Here is a 25,234-nt window from a genome sequence, read left to right as displayed (position 1 = left end):
TGGATGCTTCGAAATTACTCCTCTTAACACATAAATATGTCATTGACAATGACAACACTGTTAAAAAATGTTAAAATGGCACTGAATTATTATGAATTACACACTCCTAAAAAAAATGTATCCAATAGTATTAATTAACATGTGAACCAAACGACCCCTACCTTAATTGACATATGCTAACAATAATAACAAACCTAATACAATCCTACAAGGGAGGTTTGTGAGAGCCTGGTTTGCACGCAAATTGTACACCTACGTTGTGTGAGAAATTGACACGTGCTAACACTTGAATAATTAGTTGTCGACTCTCAAGATACAACTAACCACGAGTTCAAATTAATTTGTAAAATACAAGTAGCTTTATCTTATTTGAAAAACAATACTACCACGTCCTTTGATTCAAAGCCAACATAGCAAAACGTGAAAGAAAGTCCGTCGAAAGAAGATATTATACAACTAATATGGGCTTAATTTTGAAGTTAGTGTCAATTTATCGTTAAAATAGCATGGGCTAGCCAGTTTTCGGACTGGTCATTGAAAAATAGCCAGCATTTGCAAAGTCATTGAAAAATAGCCACTATTTTGCTGCAACAATGACCGGTCCAGCATAATATACTGGAGATCGGTGCACCTGTATATGAACTTCCCGCATATTATGCTGGAACTCCAATACGCGAAAAGTTTCAGCATAATATTTTGGAGATTGGAACACCTATGTATGAACTTCCAGCATATTATACTGGACCGGTATATTATACTGGAACTCCAATATATTATGCTGGAGTTCCAGTATACCCATGCTAGAACTCCATTATAATATACTGGAGTTCCAATATACCTATGCTAAAACTCCAGTATATTATGCTGGAATATTTTTGGTTTTTGAATAGTGTTTTCGTTCAAATTTATCTTTACATAAAAAGTGGCTAAAGTTCGATTACTTTTGAAGTTGTGGCTATTTTTGAATGACCATTTATAAATCTGGCTATTTTTGAATTTCTCCCAAAATTATCTTTAGCTGGTGAAATTTTTGTACTTTCCATTCAAAAAATAAAAGTGCTCACTATTTGAGAACAATTATCAAAGTTAAATCATTAGATTATGCCACAAGGCCACACCTAAAACGTTTTAAACCGAAATGCACATTCAAGTACCACAAAACCGTCTTAAAGAAGGGTAGAAGGTCAAATCCATTATCCATCGAGTTTCGAAACTTGCGTCTCCCCAGGATTTCTCAGTTAGGGTAGAGGGGCAAACCATTATCCACCGAAGTTCCAAAACTTGAGCTACTAGCTCACGAGCTTTATATATGATTAATATGTATGCAATAGGATATACCAGTAAAAGACACAGAATGTGTCTTCTTACAAAGGAACCTCTAAATCTCCTTCTTCCCATTTAAGAATGCACTATCTGCTCTTTCTCTCCGGCCAAGAATGTCTTCCAGATAACCTCCTTCACGGCTCGATCATGAATAAGCAAATGTCCAACATTGGGTACTTCATGGTATTGTATCCACGGAAGCCTTTGTGCGACGTAGCGCTGTAATATAACAGGCACAACCCAGTCTTCAACACCATGCCACATGTGGACTGAGCCTTCACCATTTGGGAAAGGGCTCTTAAGATCCATAGGATCAAAATCCCATTTCCCGAACCCCACCATCATGTCACGATGGAGGGACTCGTAAACTCCTTGTTTTACAGCATATTCCTACATACGAAAGAAGCAGCAATGTTTAAGCCAACAACGATCATCACATAAGTAACAGCTCATGAAAGTAATTCCGAATTGTGGGTTATTTGTGCTAATCAATTACATTCTAGCACTCTAGTGGCTTGCTTTTCACTTACACTCAAAACAAAAACAAAAATTTTACAAGCGGAACAAACACCTCAAGACAAAAAGTAACATAATACCACAGATCCTGGTGCAACAAGTGAACAAACGTGAAAGCTTGAAATTCGTATGGTTTTGTCGCTCCTATAGTGGTTATTCTAACGTGTCACTAAAAACAGAAGTAACATGTAATATGAGCAGGAATAAAACAACTCCAAGCTGTGACCAGAGGCGGATCCAGGATTTGAACCTTATGGGTTCCTAGCATTTGGACAAAAGTTATACTTTCAGCAAGTAAGAAAGTTTTTTAATGTTGCCTTATAATATTTTTAAAAGCAAAAGAGAAACAAAAAAGTGCTTACGGGTGTTGTTTTGTGGAAAAAACGAAAGTGAAGCTAAAAAACATACAATGGGATTCGAACCCGTGCCAGATATTCAGGGAAATAGCTTAAGTTGGTTCCTCCGTTTGCCATTGGACCAACAGCTAATTTGCTTATGGATTCCAAGCTAAAAATAATTATATATTTAAGAGATTTCTCAAAACAAATACAAGGTTCGGGTAAAAGTTACTGGGTTCCCGGGAACCCACATCCGATACTGTAGATCCGCCCCTGGCTGTGACACTTCACATTTCCACAAATTCTTCCAGAAAATTTATCACAAGGATCAAACACGATCAAGGGATCGTGAACTGACATTAATCTAACAATAAATTATCCATATTCAGGTAGGAAACTGATTACCTTAAGTTTTCGTATTTTGCTTGCATGCTCAGCAGATCTGGAAGCAACTTGTAGATCTGGAGGAGACATTTTTGGTTTTTCAGCTATTACACTATTGCACGGGAACCACTTCTGAGTGTTCCACCAGTAGACTAGCCAAGGTGCATAATGTGCAACTCGAAGCGCCCATTGGTCCTGTGGGAGCTGTAGATTGTATCCTTCTGTCGATAAATTAGCAGGAAATCCAGGCCACCAGTAATTGACAACCGGAGCAACTAGAGCTACTCCTGCCAACCTATTAGCACCAGAAAAAATGCAACTTTATATTTGAGAAAAGCAATCAAATTTCATGAGTAAATAGGAAGAACTACCACAGAGAGGTAAAGAACATAGCCCTGTAGAAAAAAAGCAGAAAATACAGGAATTACTGGAATTCTAGTTGCTGTTCGTGAGAATAGCGAGGTTCCACAAGAAAGTAGCAAAATACCACCGAGGGGAACTTTGATTCTGTCAAGTTGTGTAATAGTGAGATCTACGTTTCTTCAGTTACACCACTATACCTTTCAGGTGAAGATATGTATCATAGTGACAAGCAGTTAAGGTGAAAATCTGCTAAATTTATAGAACAGTTTGTTTCATGTTGGAAATGCTTTGCTATATAATCAATACTTCCTCCTCCTCTGTTAATTCTTAGGTCGTTCACATTTTGTGACTGATGGGTTATGATAATGATGACATGGCAGTTGAACGTTAAAGACGAGATTTCATGAAGCATGTTGCTCATGCCAAGTGGTTTTCAGGCATCAAGCTTAAAAGCAAAAGATCATCGCGTACATTATACCTACCGATTAGGGATGTACTTGAGGCAACCCCAAACTGACTGACCACCCATGGAAAACCCCATAACATAAAACTTAGGGCCAAGTCCCAGTTGATCAGCGAGCTCTTCCATATCCAAAGCTGTAGTTTGTATTGTTCGCTCTGGATCAGGATCACTTTCCCCATAACCAGGTCTATCAAAAGAGACAACATACGCCCCTAATTCTTCAAGTGTTTCCTGAAAGAAACAACACAATCCATACCAATCTCAGTTCGATTATACTCTAACAGAAGCAGAATTATAAGTTTGACAAAGAGTTGATGAAATCGTACTAAAGGTGCAACAGCGGCATCATATCTGCAAGAACCAAAGCTATGAGCATATATGACCTTATATTTGGCAGTTTCTTTGGGTACACCATGCTCCTCGTAAGCTAGATGTCTTCCATCCCGAAGTTTGATTCTCGGTCCAGTAACTAATGGACCACCAGGAGAGCCACAAACTTTGGGAGGTGGAGGTTGGAGGGTCGGGAATGCCCACGCTAGACCTGCAACCAACAAGACAACTAAAACTTTCCCAAGCATACCTGAAGCCCTGAACACAAGACATACATAGCTCTTACAATATTATTGGAAAATGTAGATCACATAGTGCAACTATACATAGTTTGAATGACAGAGGGCCAAAACCTAGGAAATACTGATGACTTGGAAAAACATCTTTTTTTTTCATAACGGATACAGATGAATTAGTTGAGGAAAAAAAACATTTTAGATTATGCTTACAAGGAAAGTTCAGCTTTTATATGACAATAAAGAAAATAAAGAATGGTGGCGAGGTGATGATGAAGAAGTGAATGTGGAATGCACAACTGAAAGGCAAACAAATTAAACGAGATGTAATAACTCATAATTAGGTATTCTATTGGAATTTTCAACTAAAACAAGTTCTTCAACAAGTAAGAAACGTAATCGCCCTCTTTTTCGTTAAGATTGAAGGGTTGCAGTCACAAAACATAGGTATGATAACCCTAGCTGATCTAAATGCCAAATTCCCTAAACTTATGAATTCATCCACTCGAGTCCTACAGCCACATTTTCCTCAATGTGGCAAGAAAAAATTGAAGTAAAAGGTTGTCTATGACTTAGCTTGGATTATACTTCCTTTAGGGCGAGAGGCACTTTTAACTTCAACGACAGATTCCTATGTCTTTCTTTAATCCTCTCGGTCTAGAGCCTATTACAATTGGTCTTGGCAGTTGAACAACTTGCACCTACTTTACTATGAACTAAATACAATAGAAATGAAGCTAGATTTGGCATATGCAAACATAAAATTACACAAGTATAACTTTTTATTTTCTTCTCTATACTTAATTCTTCTCTCATATTCCACCAAACCATTAGCTCTTTTTGTTTCCTTTTCTACTCTTCTTTTCTGGCTATTCTAATTTTCCTCTTCAATCCCTCTTTGATTCTCAATTTTTTCTCAGCAACTCCAACTTTTTCTTTTTATAACCGTGGTGTTCGTGCCAGCTTGCACGCACCTCAACTAATTCCATGGGATACGAATTGAACCTAAGACGTCATGGTTCTCAACACACTTCATTGACCATTGCGACACACCCTTGAGTGCAGCTGCTACTTTCCTACTATAATTCTCCTTCCCATAATTCTAATCCTAAGCATTTTAATCAATTAATCAACTACGCCTTAATCCTAAACTAGTTGAGTTCAGTTGCATGAATCTTCAATAACCATTCTGCTCAATCAGTTAAAATATAGAAGTCATCAATAAAATCTCTTCTATAGCAATAAAAATTAATCCTAAACTAGTTGAGTTCAGTTGCATGAATCTTCAATAACCATTCTGCTCAATTCAGTTAAAATATAGAACTCATCAATAAAATCCCTTCTATAGCAATAAAAAATCGAATCTTGATTTCACTTTTAGTTAAAGACCGTCAAATTTATAATTGTACAAGGTGGGTGTCTTTTAATTATGCAGTAACATACCTTGACTGGAATTGGAATGGAAACAAGTTGAGTCTTGAAGATGATTCAATGGCTTTGTTTGGAGAATTTTACAGGCTTGAGGTTTAACAAATGAGAAGACAGTTGGGTTAACTTATTAGAACAGTAGGGGGAACTGTATAAAGATTTTGTACAAGTCAAGAATGTTGGGTGAAGTCCCTTTTTTTGAATAAATTGAGACATTGAAAGGTGACAGCAGCAGCCAAATTTATTTGTTGAAAAAGTCGAGGTGACCATTTTATGGTGGTGGTTGGTCCTGGTCCACCAGCAGCACCTACTCTATAATACATGGTACTAGCTCCATACAAATTGAGGTAAGCAAATTCTGAAAAGCTTGTTAGTTGTCCTTGTCACACATTAGTAGGTGGGAGGAAAATTTATCGTCTTAGATAGTGGAGATTTAGGCATAAGAATATGAAATTCCGAAAAAAAAAAGTAAAAAAAACAATTTAATTAAAAACGGTATTTGAAAATTATAGTTATATTTGGACATGTATACAATTTTGAGTTGTTTTTAATTGGCCAAATGGCCTCGTGACCACTTAAACTTGTACTCCCTTCGTTCTAATTTATGTGAACTTGTTTGACTGGGCACGGAGTTTAAGAAAAAATGAAGACTTTTTGAATTTGTGATCCTAAACAAGTCAAAAAAAGGGTCCAGAATATTTGTGTGGTTATAAAAGCATCTCATTAAGGGTAGAATTGGATGTTTAAGCTAAATTGCTTCCAAATTTAGAAAGGGGTCATTCTTTTTGGAACGGATCAAAAAGAAAATATGTTCACATAAACTGGAACGGAGGGAGTATCAGTTTGTAAACCTGATACATAAACTTACACTTTTCTCATTTGAACAATCCAACTTGACGAAATGAGTATGAATAAAATATTGTGACTATTGACTATGCTTACGTGGCAGTGACATGTCAAGCAATAAACAGTCTAGCACATGACGTGTTGTACATTCAATTGATATACACACTCTGTTGGATTTGTTTATCGGTACTTATTTGGAAAAAGTATAAGTTTGTATATTGGGTTTGCAAACTGATACAAGTTTAAATGGCCACAAAGTCATTTGACCTTTTTAATTTTCGAAAAATTTCAATATTCAACTTCAAGTAACATTTAAAATTTTCATGGTCAAACACTACTATTCAAAAAAAAAAAAAAGCGAAAAAAATTCGGAAAAAAAAAATACGGTCAAACGGGCGCAATTCTCATCTTTCGATCTTTGAGTTAGACGCAAGATCTGTTTCTTTATCAAAGCTTTGGAATGATTCCTTCTCCCGAGCCCCACAAGAAAAAGAGGAGAAAGTGCTCGAGATTATAATACTAGGATGAATAATTCCATCATTATAATCCTGAAATAACTTATTCTCTAAACAAATGCCTTCTAATAATTTAATGTAAATTAAATTAATTATAAGAGTAAAAGCTCCTGAAAAAATAAGAGTAAAAAACTACCGACATACAATTGGTTTTTACACAGTCATTGAATTTAAAAAGAGATTAATATCAATTGGATATGTAGTATTAATAATCCTTCAATTATTTAGTACATTTCCTTTTGTTTACTTCGAAAAATGTGAGCAACAATTAAATATAATTTGTGATTTTAAAGATATGTGATTTATTTCAATATTAGTGAATATACAAGTAATGTTAGGTTTAAGTAAGAAGAATTGATGAACCAAACCAGTGTTGTTAGAGCAGTTGGGACCTCGAGCTCGATAATAAAGGGGGCTTCGAGATGGGTCAAGAACAATAAAGTAAAAACAATAAAGCTGAAGGAGAATTGTGAGCTCAGTAAACGAGAAAAGCAGAGTAGAATATTCTATTGCTGTCAATGAGAAGATGCTTACAAATGATTGAGGTCCCCTTTATATAGAAAGGGAAAACCCTAATATGGTACATTCCTAATTATGGCAAAGAATTCTATTGGTACAGCTGTATAGTGACCTAGTACAGACTCGTACTATTTTGTACAAATCGTATCCCATAATTTACACCTTGATCCACGTATCCTTGAGAAATACTCGCTCTTTCTTGAGTGTCACCGAGATTGGACTGACCTCGAGGCAGATTATGACGGGCCCCGATTTGCTACTCGAGGTGCGCACATCTCGGCCAAGCTCGATTCTTACTCCGAGCTTCTCGAGCTCGGGGCATGATCAAATACTCGAAATTGAGCTCTTCAATTTCGACCGTATATAGATAATCCCCACGTTTCTTAGAATGAAATGATATGAAACAATTTGAATTCCCGAAGTCCTTTACGATAATATCATTCTTATGACGTAAGCATTGAAATGACTGAAGCGTCCCGTCGGTTCTTTTCCCCAAAAGCACTAAATGCGCGTCAGAGCCGGTCGGCCATCAATATCAATGAACAGTCGTTGCATTCTTCTATATATACTTGCTTTCTCTTCTTATTAAGAACTTTTCCACCATGTAACACCTTTTTTTCCTATATACGCTTCCTTCTCATCACCAGCTCCTCCGTCGTATTAGCTCAAAGCTTCGCCGATTGATTCATTTCTCCCTTCTTTTTCTAAAGAACCGATGGCAAAAACTTCCAAATCCGTTCCTCAGAAAGAAGGAACCTCCACTTCTACTTCCTGTCCGAAAACCGCCGGCGCTTCATAAGATCATACCAAGCAATTTTTCTTTGAAAAAGGACTTTATAGTTGAGAACCCTCCCGATGTCCCTGGCCGTCGAGAGCACGCATCGAGGTATATAAGGTCAATTGAGAAAAAATACCTCGATGCGGTGAGGAGAGAGTGTAAATGGGGAGAGGAGGTCGTTTTTCAATCGTGAGGAGGATATCACAACTTACGTAGAGGGGTTCCTGAGTATATATACATACCCTTTTACGTTGGGTCCCCTTGACCCGATCGTTATTGAATTCTACCGAAGATATCAAGTAACCTTGGGCCAGATTCATCCATCATATTGGCAGATCGTGATAATGATGAGGTTCTTCATTGAAACGGTCGGGCTCGAATTCACCCTCAGCCACCTCATCCGATTATACCGACCTCAACATTTCCGAGGTTTAATCAAACTCCAACGCCGATCAACCAAGTCCTTATTTGCCAGTAACAACGAAGGCAAGGAACGAGGTTGGATGAGTCGATTCATCCGGGTGAGGACCGTCGATGTCATCCCCAAGGAGTTCCTGTCGTTTCCCGAGAAATGGAACTTTGAACGTGAGTGGAATTCTTTGCTTCAATTCTTTTCCATAAATTTTGCTAAACTTCGCATAATTATTACTTTCCCTTTTCAGCAGCGGTCCCGTGGATGCCTAATGCGGTCCTCGACCTCGAGGACTGGGTTCGCAAACTAGATGCTACTTCATCGTACGACAAACGCAAATAGAAGGACTTGTCGAGGGGCAAGTGGGAAGCGAAACACCACGGTATGTGTTATAATATTTCTTTCCTTACTAAGAATACCTTTCTTCGTATGACCTGATTCCTTTGCCGTAGGTATTGGTGAGTTCTCCGAGATAAGGCCGCCCCTTCTTGGGGAAGAAGTAGGACCTTCGGCTCCAAAGCCAAAGAATTATAACAAGAGAAAAGATCCTCGAAGAGCGAGGACATCCAAAACCAAGCAGAGCCTGCTCGGAGACGCAAGAAAAGCGTCGTCATCAACGTGGATATTGACTCAGTTCATCAGTCTATGGATGATGATGATGACGAGATGGAAGGTTCGACGTTGGTGACTCGAACCAGGATATCTTCCGAGGCTATCAAGCCTGCTGAGATCGAGGCCTCTAGCCTCGAAGAAGGAACTTTGAAAGAAAAAAGGGATGAAGGCCCTGTATCACCTGACGTGGTGACTGCTTCCTAAACTTCTGGATATACTCCGAAGGGAGCGAGCTTCAAAGCTCCCTTGCCTGAACAGAGCGCCTCGGGTGATCTCCCCGAGGCCATGAAAACGGTTCATTCTCCGTCATTTTCGGTCTTCTCCGAGAATGCCATTACGGGTGCTCGGAACCTGAAGACGTACGAGATAGGCGGATTCCTGAGTGAGAACGATCCCTTCAAGGGTTGCTTTGTTGGGGTCGATGATGCCGACCCAGCAGATGCGAGCTTAATCTTCGAGAAGGCTCAACGTCTTTGCTCACTTGTAAGTTTTTAGTGGCACTGCAATTTCTCCAATGTCATACTTTTCTTCTTATGCCTATTCGATCATTCTTTTCCTTTTTGTAGGCTTTCGACAAATTGAAGACCGAATTGCGTCATTGTGAAGCTGAGCTGTGTAGAGCTTCGAAGGAAGAGAAAACCCCTAGGCTTCTCTGTGGCAAAAAGGAGGAAGAACTGAAGCATCTTCGGTCGGAGTTGACCAAAGCTCGTAAATACGAGAATGAGTTAGAAAAGTAGGTAACCTCTATTCTGGAAATATGGGCTACCTCTCCCTTCACCCGGGGCTAATACTTCAATGTCTCAGCTGCAGCAAAAGATAGAGATGCTGGAACGTCTTAGTGGCGAGGTCGACCAACTCAACTCCGAGTGCAATAAATGGAAGGCAAAGATAGACACCCTCGTTGTGGCTAAAAATGATGCACTGGCGAAGGTTTCGGCCCTCGAAATTCAACTTCACAATGCTCAGGAGGGCAACTTGGTTCAGGCTGGCAGGATGATCGCACTCGAGGCGAGTCTTGCGAGGGCCGAGGCTGAAATTGTAAAAGTCCTGGCCGAAGCCAAAGAAATACAAACCAAGGCCAACAAGATGGTGGCCATCTATTTGAAGGATGTTGCAGATGCTTAGATGGAGTTGAGGAGGGCTGCCGACCGAGAGAAAAGAAGCAATGAATATGTCGATCTCGTAGGGAGACCCTCGAAGAGGTCCATGCTAAGGGCTTCGATCTTTCCGAGGAGATAAAGCAAGCTGAAGTTGATGCCAAGTTTGTCCTTTCCTCCGACAATGATGACGACGTCGAAGATGATGAAGAGGATGAGGTAGCCGAAGAAGCTACCCCCAGGGAAGAAGCTGGTCCCGGGGGAGTGACAGGTCTGGGGGGGATGCCCCTCTGGTGTAGGTAGAATTTTTTTCTATCTTTCTGTAATTTTTTTGCTTTGTAGGACTCCTGTGTAATATTTTTTTTGTATATATATAAAGAAGAAGGAGTTTTCTTGATCGTTTGCCTTCAATTTTTCTTCAAAGCTTGCTTGATTTTCGATGCTATAATTTTTGAGTGTTGATTCAAATTCGGGGTCGAGTAGACCCTCAAGTTTTGTGTTTTGATTGATAATAGGTTACCATTTAAGGTTCGATCTTTGAGCTAAGCCTTAGCTCGGGACATTTGAGCTGGGTAAGGTCTCGAGCATAGTGTGTTTTGGCCTTTAAGCTCCTTAAATATTGGTCTTTAGGCTCTTTAGGTTGGCCCTTAGGCTCTTTTGGGTTGGCCCTTAAGCTCTTTTAGGTTGGACCTTAGGCTCTTTTAGGTTGGGCCAGTTCGGCTGCTAAAATGGCTATAAATTTTCCCTTTTTTTGGCTAAAGACTTAGTGAAATTTTTTTTATGCCTTAGCATGTATTTTTTATATTCATATTCGTTTGATTTTTTTGAAGGTTCGATTGATTGGAACCTCATTTGTAATTTGATATGCAACGTTAATCGAATACCTCTTGAGGTTTTTTCAAAGGCTGATGTTATCGAAGCCTTCGCATTATTCGAGGGCTGGTTTTATCGAAGCCATTTATAATTTGCTTTTGCCGAGGGTAGTCTAATTTTACCCATTTTTTGAAGTATTTGAAGGCCTTTTAGTTTTATGGCGGAAGTCAGACGTCTCCGAGCCACATTATTTCGGCCGTAGCCTTTTCATAAGATCGTAGTCGTTTATATGGCCGTAGCCTTTAGTCCCTGAGCGCGATGGCCTTGGCCTTAATATCGAGGGGATGCCTCTTTGAGGTCTTGTGAACTCAAGTGTGCCTCTTTGAGGTCTTATAAGTTCGAACGTCCGATGACTCGATACGTCGATTGTCGATGACAGTCCCCGGGTATTCGGGTGCATTTAGGGTTTTGGCCCTTGAGTCGTTAAATGTGAAATAGTAAACTTCTTTGAGGCACAAAGTGTTTTGATATACAATAAGAATGCTTCTTCGAATAATTGATACATGCGTATATGTTTTGTCGTTGGGGGCTTGACTATTCTACATGGACAAGGTTCATTTGACCATTTGGCCCATTACAACATTCCCCTATCGAAGCCCTCCTTGGCATGAATTGCTTTCTTCGAGAATATGACCTCCGAGAGGGATGCACCCCAGTGTTCGAGGTTGATTGAAAATAAGCCTTGAATACTTGTGGAATATTCCTCAGGTAGCATATAGGTGTTGTGTGCAATGCATGCTTTAAAACCCAAGGTCTTCGAGATGAAAGGTACCTCGATGTTTCCAATAGAACATCTGCAAGAAGTTAGTTTTAAATACAAATGGGAAAGGGGAGAAGGTCATACCTCAGCGTAATAGCGTTTGAACAATGATATACTCGAGTTGTTCGGTAGTTGTTCGCCTTCATTGTGCTAAGTTTGTAGGATCCTTTTCCTACAACTCCAAGGACACGGTATGGTCCTTCCCAATTGGGGCCTAGTTTCCCTTTGTTTGGGTCTGGAGTATTGATAGTGACTTTCCTTATAACTAAGTCCCCGACTCTGAAATAATGAAGGTTTGTCCTTCTATTGTAATATCTCTTGATCATTTGCTTTTGTGCTGCCATTCGGACTAATGTGGCCTCGCGTTTTTCATCTAGTAACTTGAGAGAAGTGTTCATAGCTTCGTGATTTGAGTCCTCGGTGGCATGCTGAAACCTGATGCTAGGTTCCCCGACTTCGATTGGGATCAATATTTCGGACCCGTACACCAAAGAAAATGGGGTCTCCCCCGTGCTTGATTTTGATGTCGTTCTATATGCCCATAGCACCTTGGGCAATACTTCTCTCCATTTTCCCTTTGTATCCTCTAACCTTTTCTTTAAGTTTCGAATGATGGGTTTATTTGTGGACTTGGCCTGACCGTTTGCACTTGGGTGGTAAGGCACTGATAGAATCCTTTTTGATTTTATGGTCCTCGAGGACTTTTGTTACTTTGTTGCCAATGAATTATTTTCCATTGTCATATGCTATTTCGGTAAGTATCCCAAACCGCCATATGATGTGGTCCCAAATGAAGTCGATGACTTCTTTTTCTCTTATCTTCTCGAAGGCCTACGCTTCTACCCATAGTAGTCAGTCATGAACAAAATAAATTTAGCTTTACCTGGCGCTATTGGTAGGGGGCCGACGATGTCCATCCCCCATTTCATGAATGGCCACAAGAATAGGACCGAATGGAGCTGTTCACCAGGTTGATGGATCATTGGTGCGAATCTTTGGCATTTATCACACTTTCGAACAAACTCCTTGGTATCCTTTCCCATGCTATCCCAATAATACCCCGCTCTGATCACCTTGTGAACCAAAGAGTCGGCACCAGAATGGTTCCCACAAAATGATCTCATGGATTTCTCATAATACATCATCGGTGTCCCCGAGTCCCAAGCACACTACTAGTGGTCCATCGAAGGTTCTTCTATACAACGTTCCATTTTCAATTGAGAATCGAGCTGCTTTGGCTCGAAGTGCTCTCGACTCTTTTGGGTCCGCAGCGAGCTTCCCGTTATTCAAGTAGTCGATGTACTTATTCCTCCAATCCCACGTTAAACTTGTTGAATTAATTTCTGCATGGACTTCTTCGACCACCGACCTCGATAGTTGGATGACAGTCCCCAAGACGATATCATCTTCTTCAACCGATGACCCCAAGTTTGTAAGTGCATCGGCCTCGCTATTCTATTCTCGAGGTACATGGTCCAGTGTCCATTTCTTGAAGCGGTGCAATGTCACTTAAAGTTTGTCATGAGTACCTCTGCATTCGATCGTCTCGAACCTCGAAGCTCCTATTTACTTGATTTACTACCAAAAGGGAGTCACACTTTGCCTCGATGACCTCTGCTCCAAGGCCCTTAGCTAGTTCGAGACCTGCAATCATGGCCTCATATTCGGCCTCATTGTTAGTCAATTTAGAAGTTTTGATAGATTTCCTAATGATGTTGCCTATAGGCAGTGTCAAAAAGATGTCGAGCCCGGACTCGTTCACATTCAAGGCACCGTCTATGAAGAGGGTCCATACCCTCGATGATGTACCAATTTTTAGTAAGAGTTCCTTTTCTACTTCGGGTATGAGGGCGGGCGCGAAATCAGCCACGAAGTCTACCAAAATTTGAGACTTAATAGCCGTTTGAGGCTGATATTCAATATCATACCCTCCAAATTCGATGGCCCATTTGGCCAATCTGCACGATAATTCGGGCTTATGCAAGATATTTCGAAGTGGGTACGTAGTCAATACATATATAGGGTGGCATTGAAAATATGGTTTTAATTTCCTAAATGTGCTTATTAATGCGAGAGCTAACTTTTCCAAATGTGGGTACCTGGTTTCAGCATCTCCTAGGGTTCGACTCACATAATAGATAGGAAATTGCGTACCTTGCTCTTCCCAAACCAACACGCTAATTACCGCCACCTCGGACACAACTAAATACAAGTAGAGTGTTTCATCCTCCTTCGGAGTATGGAGCAGGGGCGGGCTAGAGAGATACCATTTTAATTCCTCCAAGGCTTGTTGGCACTCCGGAGTCCATGCGAAATTGTTCTTCTTCTTGAGTAGGGAAAAAAATGATAGCTCCGATCTGATGACCTCGAGATAAATCGACCTAGGGCAGTTATTCGTCTGGTCAACCGTTGTACAACTTTCACATTGTTCACTATGGTGATTTCGTCGATGGCTTTGATTTTATCGGGGTTGATCTCGATCCCCCGGTTCGACACCATGAAGCCGAAAAACTTGGCCGAGTCGACTCCGAAAGTGTATTTCTCGGGGTTGAGCTTCATGTTGTACTTTCTTAGGATATCGAACATCACCTGCAAATGGGTCAAATGGTCCTCTACGCGCAGTGACTTAACTAGCATGTCATCGATATAAACTTCCATAGATTTACCTATTTGATGTTCGAACATCTTATTAACTAGGCGTTGATATGTGGTTTCTACATTTTTTAGCCCGAAGGGCATTACATTATAATAATATGTACCATACTTTGTGATGAACGAAGTCTTTTCTTGGTCCTCCGGGTTAATTTGAATTTAGTTGTACCTGGAATAGGCATCGAGAAAAGTAAGGATCTTGTGGACGATTGTGGCATCGATCAAACGATCGATGTTGGGCAATGAGAAAGAATCTTTAGTGCATGCTTTGTTCAAATCTTTGTATTTTACACACATTCTAAGTTTATTTCCCTTTTTAGGGACTATTACTATGTTAGCTAGCCATTCAGGATATTTTACTTCCCTAATGGATCCTGTCTTGAGAAGTTTGGTTACCTCTTCTTTGATGAATGCATGCTTTACCTCGGACTGGGGTCTCCTCTTTTGCTTCACTAGTTTAAATCTGGGATCGACACTTAGTCGATGGGTAGTTATCTCCGTTGGAATCCCTGTTATATCTAAGTGGGACCAGGCAAAGCAATCAATGTTATTGATAAGAAATTGAATGAATTTTTTCCTGAGTTGGGGGGTTAACCCCGTCCCCAGGTATACCTTTCGTTCTGGAAGATGCTTGATCAATATGGCCTGCTCGAGTTCTTTGACCGTGGACTTCATCACATCCGATTCCTCAGGGACAACAAAGGCTTGGGGAATGAGGAAATCTTCTTCTTCGTCCTCGACCACCTGTTCATCGAACACCTGTCCCTCGGGCTCAACCGAGGGCACAGGCTGTGATTGCTATTTGGCCACCTGTTTGTCCTTCGACTTTTCCGATATGGATGGTGTTGATACCGGTGCCAAGTCGTGTACTGCAAACATCTCCTTAGCTGTATGCTGCTCTTCATATGCTTTTTCACGCCATTCTTCATTGGGAACTTCATCATCTGATGGAGGGTCGATGGCACCGCCCTCATGCTATGGATCCATGGCCATCCAAGCAAAGCATTATACCTCATATCACCTTCGATGACATGAAATTTGGTGTCTTGTATGGTTCCGGCCACGTTGACTGGGAGGATGGTTTCTCCCTTTGTTGTCTCACTCGCCATGTTGAAGCCATTCAAGACACGAGATGCTGGTATGATTTGATCGAGCAACTCGAGCTGCTCCACTACCCTTGACCTGATTATATTCGTTGAACTACCTGGATCCATGAGAACACGTTTAACTTGAACTTTATTTAAAAGGATAAAAATTACCAGTGCATCGTTGTGAGGCTGAGATAAGGCCTCGATGTCTTCCTTGCTGAATGTGAGGGTGTCCTCGGGCATGTAGTCCCGAGTCCGCTTCTCACTTATGATGGATACTTTGAATATGGGTCCTTACAGGGCGTCAACTCCACCGATGATCATGTGAATGATATGTTGAGGTTCTTCAGGTTCATTCTTCCTATTTGCGTCTCTTTCTCGGAAATGGTTCTTTGCTCGGTCGCTGAGAAATTCTCGAAGGTGCCCCTCGTTGAACAATCGGGCTACCTCCTCTCTAAGCTGCTTGCAGTCCTCGGTCCTATGACCATGAGTACCATGATATTTGCACATTAAGTTGGTGTTCCTTTGAGAAAGATTTGTTTGTATGGGCTTGGGCCATCTAGTATCTCTAATTTTTCTAATGGCTGAGATGATCCCTGAGGCATCGATGTTGAAGTTGTATTCTGACAATCGGGGTGCTTCCACCAGTCCCAAGTGCCTATCAAACCCGATTTTGCTCATGAGTCCCCAGGAACTTTGACCTCGATCTGCTCTTCGATCATTCCGAGGTATGTTACGCCTTGAAATGTTCCTTCGATCTTCGACGTATGGTTGATATCTTTCCCTCTTCGACCTTGACTCCTTGTCTGCATTTCTTGACTCCTTCGCTAGTAACTTGCTCGGATAAACTGAGCCCGAGGGGGCTCCCAATTGGTCATCCTCGATCTTGATTTTTGATTGGTACCTGTTATGCGCATCTGCCCAAGTCACGGCGGGATACTCGATCAAGTTCTGCTTCAGCTGCTTCGAGGCTACTGAACTTTGTTCATTTAGCCCCTGAGTGAAGGCTTGCACTGCCCAGTCATCGGAGACCAGTGGTAACTCCATTCGTTCTGACTGGAAACATGATACAAATTCCCTCAGCATCTCGTCATCCCTTTGCTTTATTTTGAACACATCGGAATTTCTTGTCACAACCTTTATGGCACCAGCATGTGCCTTTACAAATGAATCTGCCAACATGGAAAACGAGTCAATAGAGTTCGTGGGTAAGTTATGGTACCAAATCATGGCACCCTTAGACAGAGTTTCCTCAAACCTTTTTAACAAAACAGACTCAATCTCGTCATCTTTCAAATCATTTCCCTTTATGCCACAAGCATACGTGGTAATGTGCTTATTGGGATCAGTGGGCCCGTTGTATTTTGGGATGTATGGCATCCGAAACTTCTTCGGAATGGGATTCAGATCCGCATTCGGTGGGAATGGTTTTTGCACGAACTTTTTCAAGTCCAGTCCTTTCAAAATCGGAGGCGCTCCCGGTATCTAGTCCACTCTTGAGTTGTATGTTTCTACCTTTTTGTCATTGTCCTCAATCTTTTTTTCTCCCGACTCGATTCTCTTTGTGAGTTCCTCGAGCATTCTCATGACGGTGGGGTCAGTACCCGAGCCATTGTTGCTTGATCTCTCCGAGGTTGGCTCAACACGATGAGCGGTTTCTGGCCCAGCCATGCTCGGAGTTCTTTGCTGACTCTTTAACTGGGCGATAACAATTTGTTGTGCTTGCAACATTTCAAAAATCACTTGTAGACTGACTTCTCTTTCTGTTTGAGCCTGTGTCCTTTGAACGTCAGGTTGATCCCCTCCGCGTACACTCCCTTCGACATCAGTGTCCAAATCGACGTGCATGGCAACGTGCGAACCATCATCGATGGGGTTAGGTGTTGGTGCTACCCCAGGGTTTAGCGGTGGCGCACCGGTTCCTGAAGCTACTGCATTGTTTTCTCCGTGGGATCCAGACCGTTGTTTCCATGCACGGGTGCGTTTGCTGAGCTAGACATATCTTAGCCTGAAATCAAAGAATCTTTGACAGGAAAAAGTGTGAAGAATAACGTGTGTTATCAGAAAACTAGCACTAAAATAATCATTATTATCTTTAGCCTCACGGTGGATGCCAAACTGTTTACCTCGAAAAATGTGAGCAACAATTAAATATAATTTGTGGTTTTTAAAGATATGTGATTCATTCCAATACTAGTGAATATACAAGTAATGTTAGGTTTAAGCAAGAAGAATTGATGAACCAAACCAGTGTTGTTAGAGCAGTAGGGACCTCGAGCTCGATCATATCGGGGGCCTCGAGCTGGGTCAAGAACAATAAAGTAAAAACAATAAAGTTGAAGGACAATTGTGAGCTCAGTAAACGAGAAAAGTAGAGTAGAATATTCTATTGTTCTCAATGAGAAGATGCTTACAAATGATTGGGGTCCCCTTTATATAGAAGAGGGAAACCCTAATATGGTACATTCCTAATTATGGCAAAGAATTCTATTGGTACAACTGTATAGTGACCTAGTACGGACTCGTACTATTTCGTACAAATCTTATCCTATAATTTATGTCCCGATCCACGTGTTCTTGAGAAATTCCCGCTCTTTCTTGAGTGTCACCAAGATTGGACTGACCTCGAGGCAGATTATGACGAGCCCCGATTTGCTACTCGAGGTGCGCACATCCCGGCCAGGCTCGATTCTTACTCCGAGCTTCTCGAGCTCGGGGCATGATCAAATCCTCGAAATCGAGCTCTCCGATTTCGACCGTATACAACTTTATAATCCAATTATTCATAACATGTGTTTGGTACGAAGCTAGATAAACTTGAATGAATTTCTGTTTTCAATAGTAACTTGAATGTTAAAGTAATGACAATGAAAAAGGGCTTTTAAGTGGGGGTAATATTGCGTTTTGAAAACTTTATCGGTGTATAGTTAATTCGAATATTTATATCACATATCCAATATGAGATAAATAATACCAAAATTTTAGTATAAACTTGATACCAATATTACCTAATACTAATAACCAAACATTAGATCAACATAATCCTAAATTTTATTTTAGATTAAAATTCTGACTACACTAACCATTTGGTTCACATATTAGTCAGGTAATAATACTAATAACCAAATATTAGATCAACATAATCATAAATTTTATTTTAGATTAAAATTCTGACTCCACTAACCAGTTGGTTCACATATTAGTCAGGTAATAATACTAATAACCAAACATTAGATCAACATAATCATAAATTTCATTTTAGATTAAAATTCTGACTCCACTAACCAGTTGGTTCACATATTAGTCAGGTAATAATACTAATAACCAAACGTTAGATCAACATAATCCTAAATTTCATTTTAGATTAAAATTCTGACTACACTAACCATTTGGTTCACATATTGGTTCATCTATAATTACAATATTACATAATCAAAATCCTTTTCAGTTGCCGATGCAATTTGAAGTAATTCCTTAAAAAAAAAAAAAATTATTTTATTCGACAAGATAAGTTTGCTACGATGATTATAGAATTAGATAGACGAGATCTTTTTATTCTTTTTTTAAACACCATGCTGGAAAGATTACTACTGATTAAGAAACAATAAGTTATTTTTGAACTTGTGGTTTTTAAATATGCCGTGAAATTATATATCAGTAAAAGCATGTTATTACTGATAAAATGAAAAGAATAATATAATTAAATACAACAACAACGACCCAATAAAATCTCACTAGTGAAATCTGGGGAGGGTAGTGCGTACGTAGAACCTTACCCCTACCCCGAGGAAATAGAGAAGCAATAATATAATTAAATAGTACTACTACATAAATTTAAAAAAAATTGTTTTTTTTAACTGGGATTATGCAAACATTTTTAACTATATTTTATATTAATCTCTAAATATATTTTCCTAAGGACATCTCCAACCTTTACCCCATTTTTGGTCCCCAAAATGGGGATTTCCCCATTTTGGGGACAACTTACTCCAACCATTCCCCCATTTTTTTCCCCAAACTTTTTTATATTCTTCTAATTCTTCTATATTATATTATTATCTTTCATTTCAATTTCATTTTTTAATTTCCATTAAACAAATTCCATATTTTATTTTTATTAATTTGTAATTTCCATAATTAAAACAATTCCATAAAATTTTAAATAATATAATTTGTAAGCAATTATTATAGATTAACTAATAATTCAAATAAAAGTGAAATCATTGCGATACAAGATTAATTAAATACATATTACATAACGATAAAATTCATTCGAAATACTAGATAAATATTCAACTTCAACCTCTAGTATTCTCCCATAAATGATCTATTAATGCATTACGAAGTGCAAAATGAGCATCTTTGTCCTTAATTCTTCTATGTCGAAATAAAAATTCTTGAAATCGTTGATTTTCATCTACTGTCATTTCTACATAAAAATAATAAATGCACGAAAATTAATTTATCAAAATTATACACCAAAGTTAAGATATAATATTAATATTATAAAGACATTACATAAACATAATTAGGTATATATAAAGAGATAAATTAAAAGATTAAATAATAAAATAATAATAAAAAAGTGATGGAGAGATATTATTAATTTGTAGTTTTGTACGATACAACTACTTCCTTTGATTTGAAATACAATACTACCACTCCCTTGATTCGGATCGAGCCAGCAGAGTAAAACCTGAAAGGAAGCGGTCGAAAATAGATACTACTCCTTAATTTTTATGTTAGAGCCAAATTATCTTTCGCTTGTAGTGAAATTCTGGCACTTGCCATTAAAAAGTAACAGTGTGTTTTACTAGCGCCAGCTAAACTTAGAGCAATTATAAAGTTTAATCATTGGATTATACAACACGGCCACACCTAAAACAATGTAAAGGAACAGGATCTAGGTGGAAATGCCATTGCAAACTATACCAACGGTAGAAGTTTGACTAACATGCACATTTAAACATGAGAACACTGTCCCGAAGAAGGATATTTGACCGAGTCCATAACCACAAAGTTCCGTACCGCGTGCCAACTGACATAATTATACGAAGGAGCTCCAGCTCCGTATATTATGCTACAACTTTCTGTGTGCTAGAGTTCCAACATAATATGATGAAAATTTATACGCAGGAGCTCTATAATCCAGCATATTATGCTGGAACTTTCCGTTCTTCAACAAAACAATGACTATTTTTCAATGATTCGCAAATGCTGGCAATTTTTCAATTACAAGTGCAAAAACTAACTAGTCGGTGCTATTTTTATGGATGTCACGGTTATCAAAAAGAAAAGAGGGTCTTCTGCGACAAAAATGATTTCGTGAATCATTTCATTTAAGGAACAGATTTATACTGGTCCAAGTAAGACGGTAAAAAGCAAAAAGTAGACTGGATTAGATTCAACAACATGATTAAGCCAACCAGCCCAACCTGATCTATTCCTTACACATCTCTGGGATATTTTTTTGAAAAACTAGTTCAGTATAAGACATGTATAAGCAAGTCAATTATCTGTTGAAAGAACTGCAATGAAGAATTGGAAGATGCAGTGCACATTTAAAGACCAGTACAAATCAAAGAAAGATCTATCCGGTGCTAGGCATGGGATCTGCTGGAAGGTGTTTAGAAGATAACTATGAGGGCACAATAAAGTTGACATGAGTTGGTATGGTGGTTCTAGGTAGGATTTCACTTCGGAATTGCTGACATATTGTAGCAGTTCTTCATGCAATCAACTTAGCATATGAAGAAGGAACGATAACAAGAGAACCGAGAGTCACGTGTAGACAGCAAACAAGCTAAACGACATTGAGGAAAATTTCTGATACATTGGCCGTATCAGGCCACAAGATGTAAAGGAGCACTGACAAAACGACGAAAGACATTACTCATGCTAGAAGAGCCTCAAGTGCCTATGGCACCAATAACAGCACAATCTGCTGGAACCACATAGAATTGCAGAAAATTGCTACAGTTTGCTCCATACTCTTGGTTAAGGTGATGTTTTGCTCAACCTAAAACTATTGAGGCAAAAATAAAGGAAAAATATCTGGAGAAGGAGAGTGTGAAACCTGAAATTGATGATAATTCCTTTCAGCAAACTAAGGACTAACCCCAAAACAAATCAGCAAATAGGTCAGCAGATGAACATCTGTATATTATTCCACAATATTCATTCAACCTAAAACTAAGTTCTTGTCCAAAAAAAAAAAAAAAGAAAAGAAGGGAGGGGTGTGGGGTGGGGGGGAGGAAGCAGGCAAAACAAGGTCAGTGACCAATTTTTCAACCAAAAGATCCTTTACTTCATTACAAAAAGAAATTCCCACAATCAGATCCTTTACTTCAGGGCACCTCTTTCTTTGCAAACTAGGTCAAAAATAAATGAGAAATTAGGTCACTGAATCAACTGCTTCCTTGATCTTATTTTCTCCACCACATTAGGTATTATTGATAGGTAATGTAAGAATATTATTGATATAAAAAGAACATTTATCTTAATGCTGGATCCACCACAATAGTATCTATAAATGACTAAGCTAAATCTTTGCAGAATTCATTGCTCATTAGCTGAAAACAGCTTGTCCACTAGCTGCATAAATGCAAAACACTCTTTTTAATACCATAAACCTTATCATATCACATGTTCACATTACTGTAGACAAATTCATGGAGGCAAGTAGGCATTACATATACTGTACAAGAGATGGTCTCCATGCCAATGTATGTTAATGCAAGAAGACATTCTTTGTGGATCTTATTAGAATAAGAAAATATTCAATCACAAGTCCCTTGACCACCTCAACAAATCTGGGGCATTCTTTAATATAAACTACAAAGACATCTCGTCACTGATTAAAACAATCAAGTTTAATCTGAGTAAGCCTGCAACTAATCAATAAACAATTAACAGATTAACACAGTAATCAACAAAAAGTTGGCCCCAATCCTCTAAAATCTCTAACCACAAGCCTGTCCGAACATTTAGACCTAGACCTTGACAAAGAACTTACCGGTAGTTACTAAAACAAAGCATCAGGTAGATTCTGGATAAGAACTATAAGCTTCAATGCACAATAACCGACTCAAAAGGTTGGATCATAAAGTTAAATGTATAACTCACTGCCCCACACAAAATGAAATGGCTCCATGCCTCGAGAAGCTATTCATTGGTAGCCTGAGTCTAATATCTTATATTTTCTCTAGATCAGGGAACAGCACTACCATCATTAGGTTGTTCCAACTTGCTCTACCATCACTAGTTGCCATTAAACTTCTCTACTATATGCATGAAGAGGTGAATGTGCAGGAATTGAAATCACCCAACTGAGTTGTTTATGCTGATAAGAAGGCACATTAACAGATGACACATAAGAATTCAATCATCGTTAACCACCATCACACATATCATTCATGAAGTTATTGTGATTTTACTTATTTTGTTGATAAGGTAGTTTTATTGATAAAATCAGTACCCGCAAGGTACCAAAAACGGAGTACAAAAAGTTGGACTTGTTTTCAGATTACCCAAGACCAAGAGCAGAATCTAACAAGTCCAAGAAATCATCTGTGCTAATTACAGGATCTACACCATGCCAATAAGATAAATTCTGCATACATCTTTACTTTACAAAAAAAATTGACACTTTTTTCCATTCAAAGTATCTTCTATTCCTCTCAAGCCAAACTGTCTAGATTACGCATAAAGGGATTAGCTTTCCGTATCTTCTTCAGGTTTTTGTTCATTGGCCTTTTTTATTTGATATTATGAAACAAATGAAGTTTTGTGAGAGATGGATTCAATGGATCAAGGCTTGCATTTCCACAGTTAGATTCTCTGTTTCATTGTGATTTCACTCCTTTTTGCTCACACTACAATCAGACCTTTTATAATCTTCATAGCATCCAACCAAAGTGGAATGCAAAATACATAATATATCAACACCACTGAAATTTTTTCTTAATGGTAAGGTAGTTCCTAGTCCACAGGCAATAAATGAAGGATAATGTAAAAAACATCTTTAAATATATTCTAGCAAATTTGAAAGAACTCATAAATCTTTTGAATATCCTAGAAAAAGCAAGAGATTGCAAAAATAGCTCCTTTCAGACCTAGGAATAATGAAGCCAGAAAACGAAAGTACATCTTCATTTAACATTTAGAATCTCAAGAAATTTAAAACCTGCCAAAGCATAGGAAGAAACTAAACCACAAAATCTCCTCCCACTATAACAAATCGTGCATTTAATTTAAAACTAACATAATTCAGTTCTCTATGTTCAACTTTGTAGAATAGAACTAACAAACTAAAAATGGACTGAGCCATAAATAGCAATATACCAAACACATTAATCTAGTTCAAAATATCACTAGCAAAGAGAAGAGCATGTAAATTAAGAAACAGGCATACGCGATCAGGCCACGATGTTCATCCCCACAAGATGCCAGTTCAACCACGAGCCTAGTGCAAACCCGGGTGGACCATATCACGAAAACTCCAGTCACCACTTTAATCACCAATCCACCAGGCAAAAACAACGAGATCGCGGACAAAATCACAATAGGCAACATACAGTAACCGATCAGGCTAACACACCTGTATAAATCCAAATTCCCATTTCGGCCCGCGAGCATATTGAACACTACGTAAAGAAACAACGAAGCCATTATAACCCAGCCTAATATAATTCCAAAATGAAGCTTTCCTGCAAGTAATTGAAAAAGCCCAAATGCCATGAGAAATATAAAAGGCCCGGACAGATCAGCGTCTTCGTGAAGATCTGATTTGACGCGGAAGGGATTGAGAATACTGAGGGTTTTTTGGTAAATTTGTTTTGTGTTAATTCCTAGCTCTTCGAGTAACGGCGGCTCGTCTTCGAAACCCGTCGAACCGCCGCCGATTGTGGTGGAGGCGAATTGAGGAGTGGAAAATGAAGTGGAAGCAGCTGCAGATCCTACATCGAAGGACATGAAAGGTATGCTAGGGTTTGATGATTTCGGCGGCTGAAACGGCGCCGTTGGAAGTCGACGTTGTTGTGGACCGGGGTTTCCGCCCGACGGAAAAACCACCGGCGGGACGTTGAACTCTTTCGCCATTGATCGGAGATCTGGAGATTGTTAATCGCAATAAAATTTGAGAAATTGGATCGAAGTTGAGAGGGATACAAAGAAAAGGCTTCGATTTGTTGAAGAATGGGATATGGAAAACACGCGCTTCAATAGGAGTGAGATTAATTAATAGCGAGAAACCAGAAGCTTTGAAGCTAAGGCAGCAAATGCAGTGAAATAGTTTCGTAAAAATCCCATTTGAAATGTGGAAAGGGAAATTTTTATATACCGGGTGAAAAACCAAAATATTTTAACAACGGACCAAAAAATAAATAATCATATTAGAGACGTAATAGAGAATTAAATTATGTGATCTTCAAAAAAATTCTTTATTCCAACAAGATGAAAATTAGCACTCACAACAAGTAGTGCCGTTTATTTTATTTAATCAAAATAAGTCTTCTATTATTGTAAAAATGAAAACAAAGTGATTCAGATTTTTAATTGAGAAATATATACTTTTAGCCTTTTAACAATAATAGCCTATAAAATATTTAATTTTGTATATATGTGTATTAAAAACATATAATATACATTTACCCTCAAAATCGAATAACAATTAAATTTGTAAGTAATTTTAAGAATACGCG

General features: G+C 38.9%; 2 protein-coding genes across 4 annotated transcripts; both read right to left on the bottom strand.

The window, feature by feature from the left end:
- Positions 1–1,066: 1,066 nt before the first annotated feature.
- LOC107773957 (uncharacterized) lies at positions 1,067–5,592 on the bottom strand. 3 transcript variants are annotated; one of them, XM_075224897.1, is made up of 5 exons: positions 5,397–5,592; positions 3,714–3,975; positions 3,407–3,618; positions 2,583–2,856; positions 1,067–1,713 (listed from the first exon to the last, which is right to left on the bottom strand). In XM_075224897.1, the coding sequence occupies exons 2-5, from the start codon at positions 3,963–3,965 to the stop codon at positions 1,399–1,401; spliced, it is 1,053 nt and encodes a 350-aa protein (XP_075080998.1). In that variant the 5' UTR covers positions 3,966–3,975; positions 5,397–5,592; the 3' UTR covers positions 1,067–1,398. The 3 variants fall into 3 exon arrangements, with proteins under 3 accessions (XP_075080998.1, XP_075081000.1, XP_075080999.1); XM_075224899.1 differs by having other exon boundaries at positions 3,771–3,975; positions 5,397–5,548; XM_075224898.1 differs by having other exon boundaries at positions 3,714–3,967; positions 5,397–5,530.
- Positions 5,593–23,657: 18,065 nt separating this feature from the next.
- On the bottom strand, positions 23,658–24,839 carry LOC107794314 (uncharacterized). Its single transcript, XM_016616800.2, has one exon. It carries the CDS (start codon positions 24,630–24,632, stop codon positions 23,895–23,897), a length of 738 nt encoding a protein of 245 aa, XP_016472286.1. The 5' UTR covers positions 24,633–24,839; the 3' UTR covers positions 23,658–23,894.
- Positions 24,840–25,234: the final 395 nt, after the last annotated feature.

This window comes from Nicotiana tabacum, chromosome 11 (genome assembly GCF_000715075.1).
Source record: "Nicotiana tabacum cultivar K326 chromosome 11, ASM71507v2, whole genome shotgun sequence".
NCBI classification, from domain to species: domain Eukaryota; kingdom Viridiplantae; phylum Streptophyta; class Magnoliopsida; order Solanales; family Solanaceae; genus Nicotiana; species Nicotiana tabacum.
This window is presented reverse-complemented; position numbering and strand designations above follow the sequence as displayed.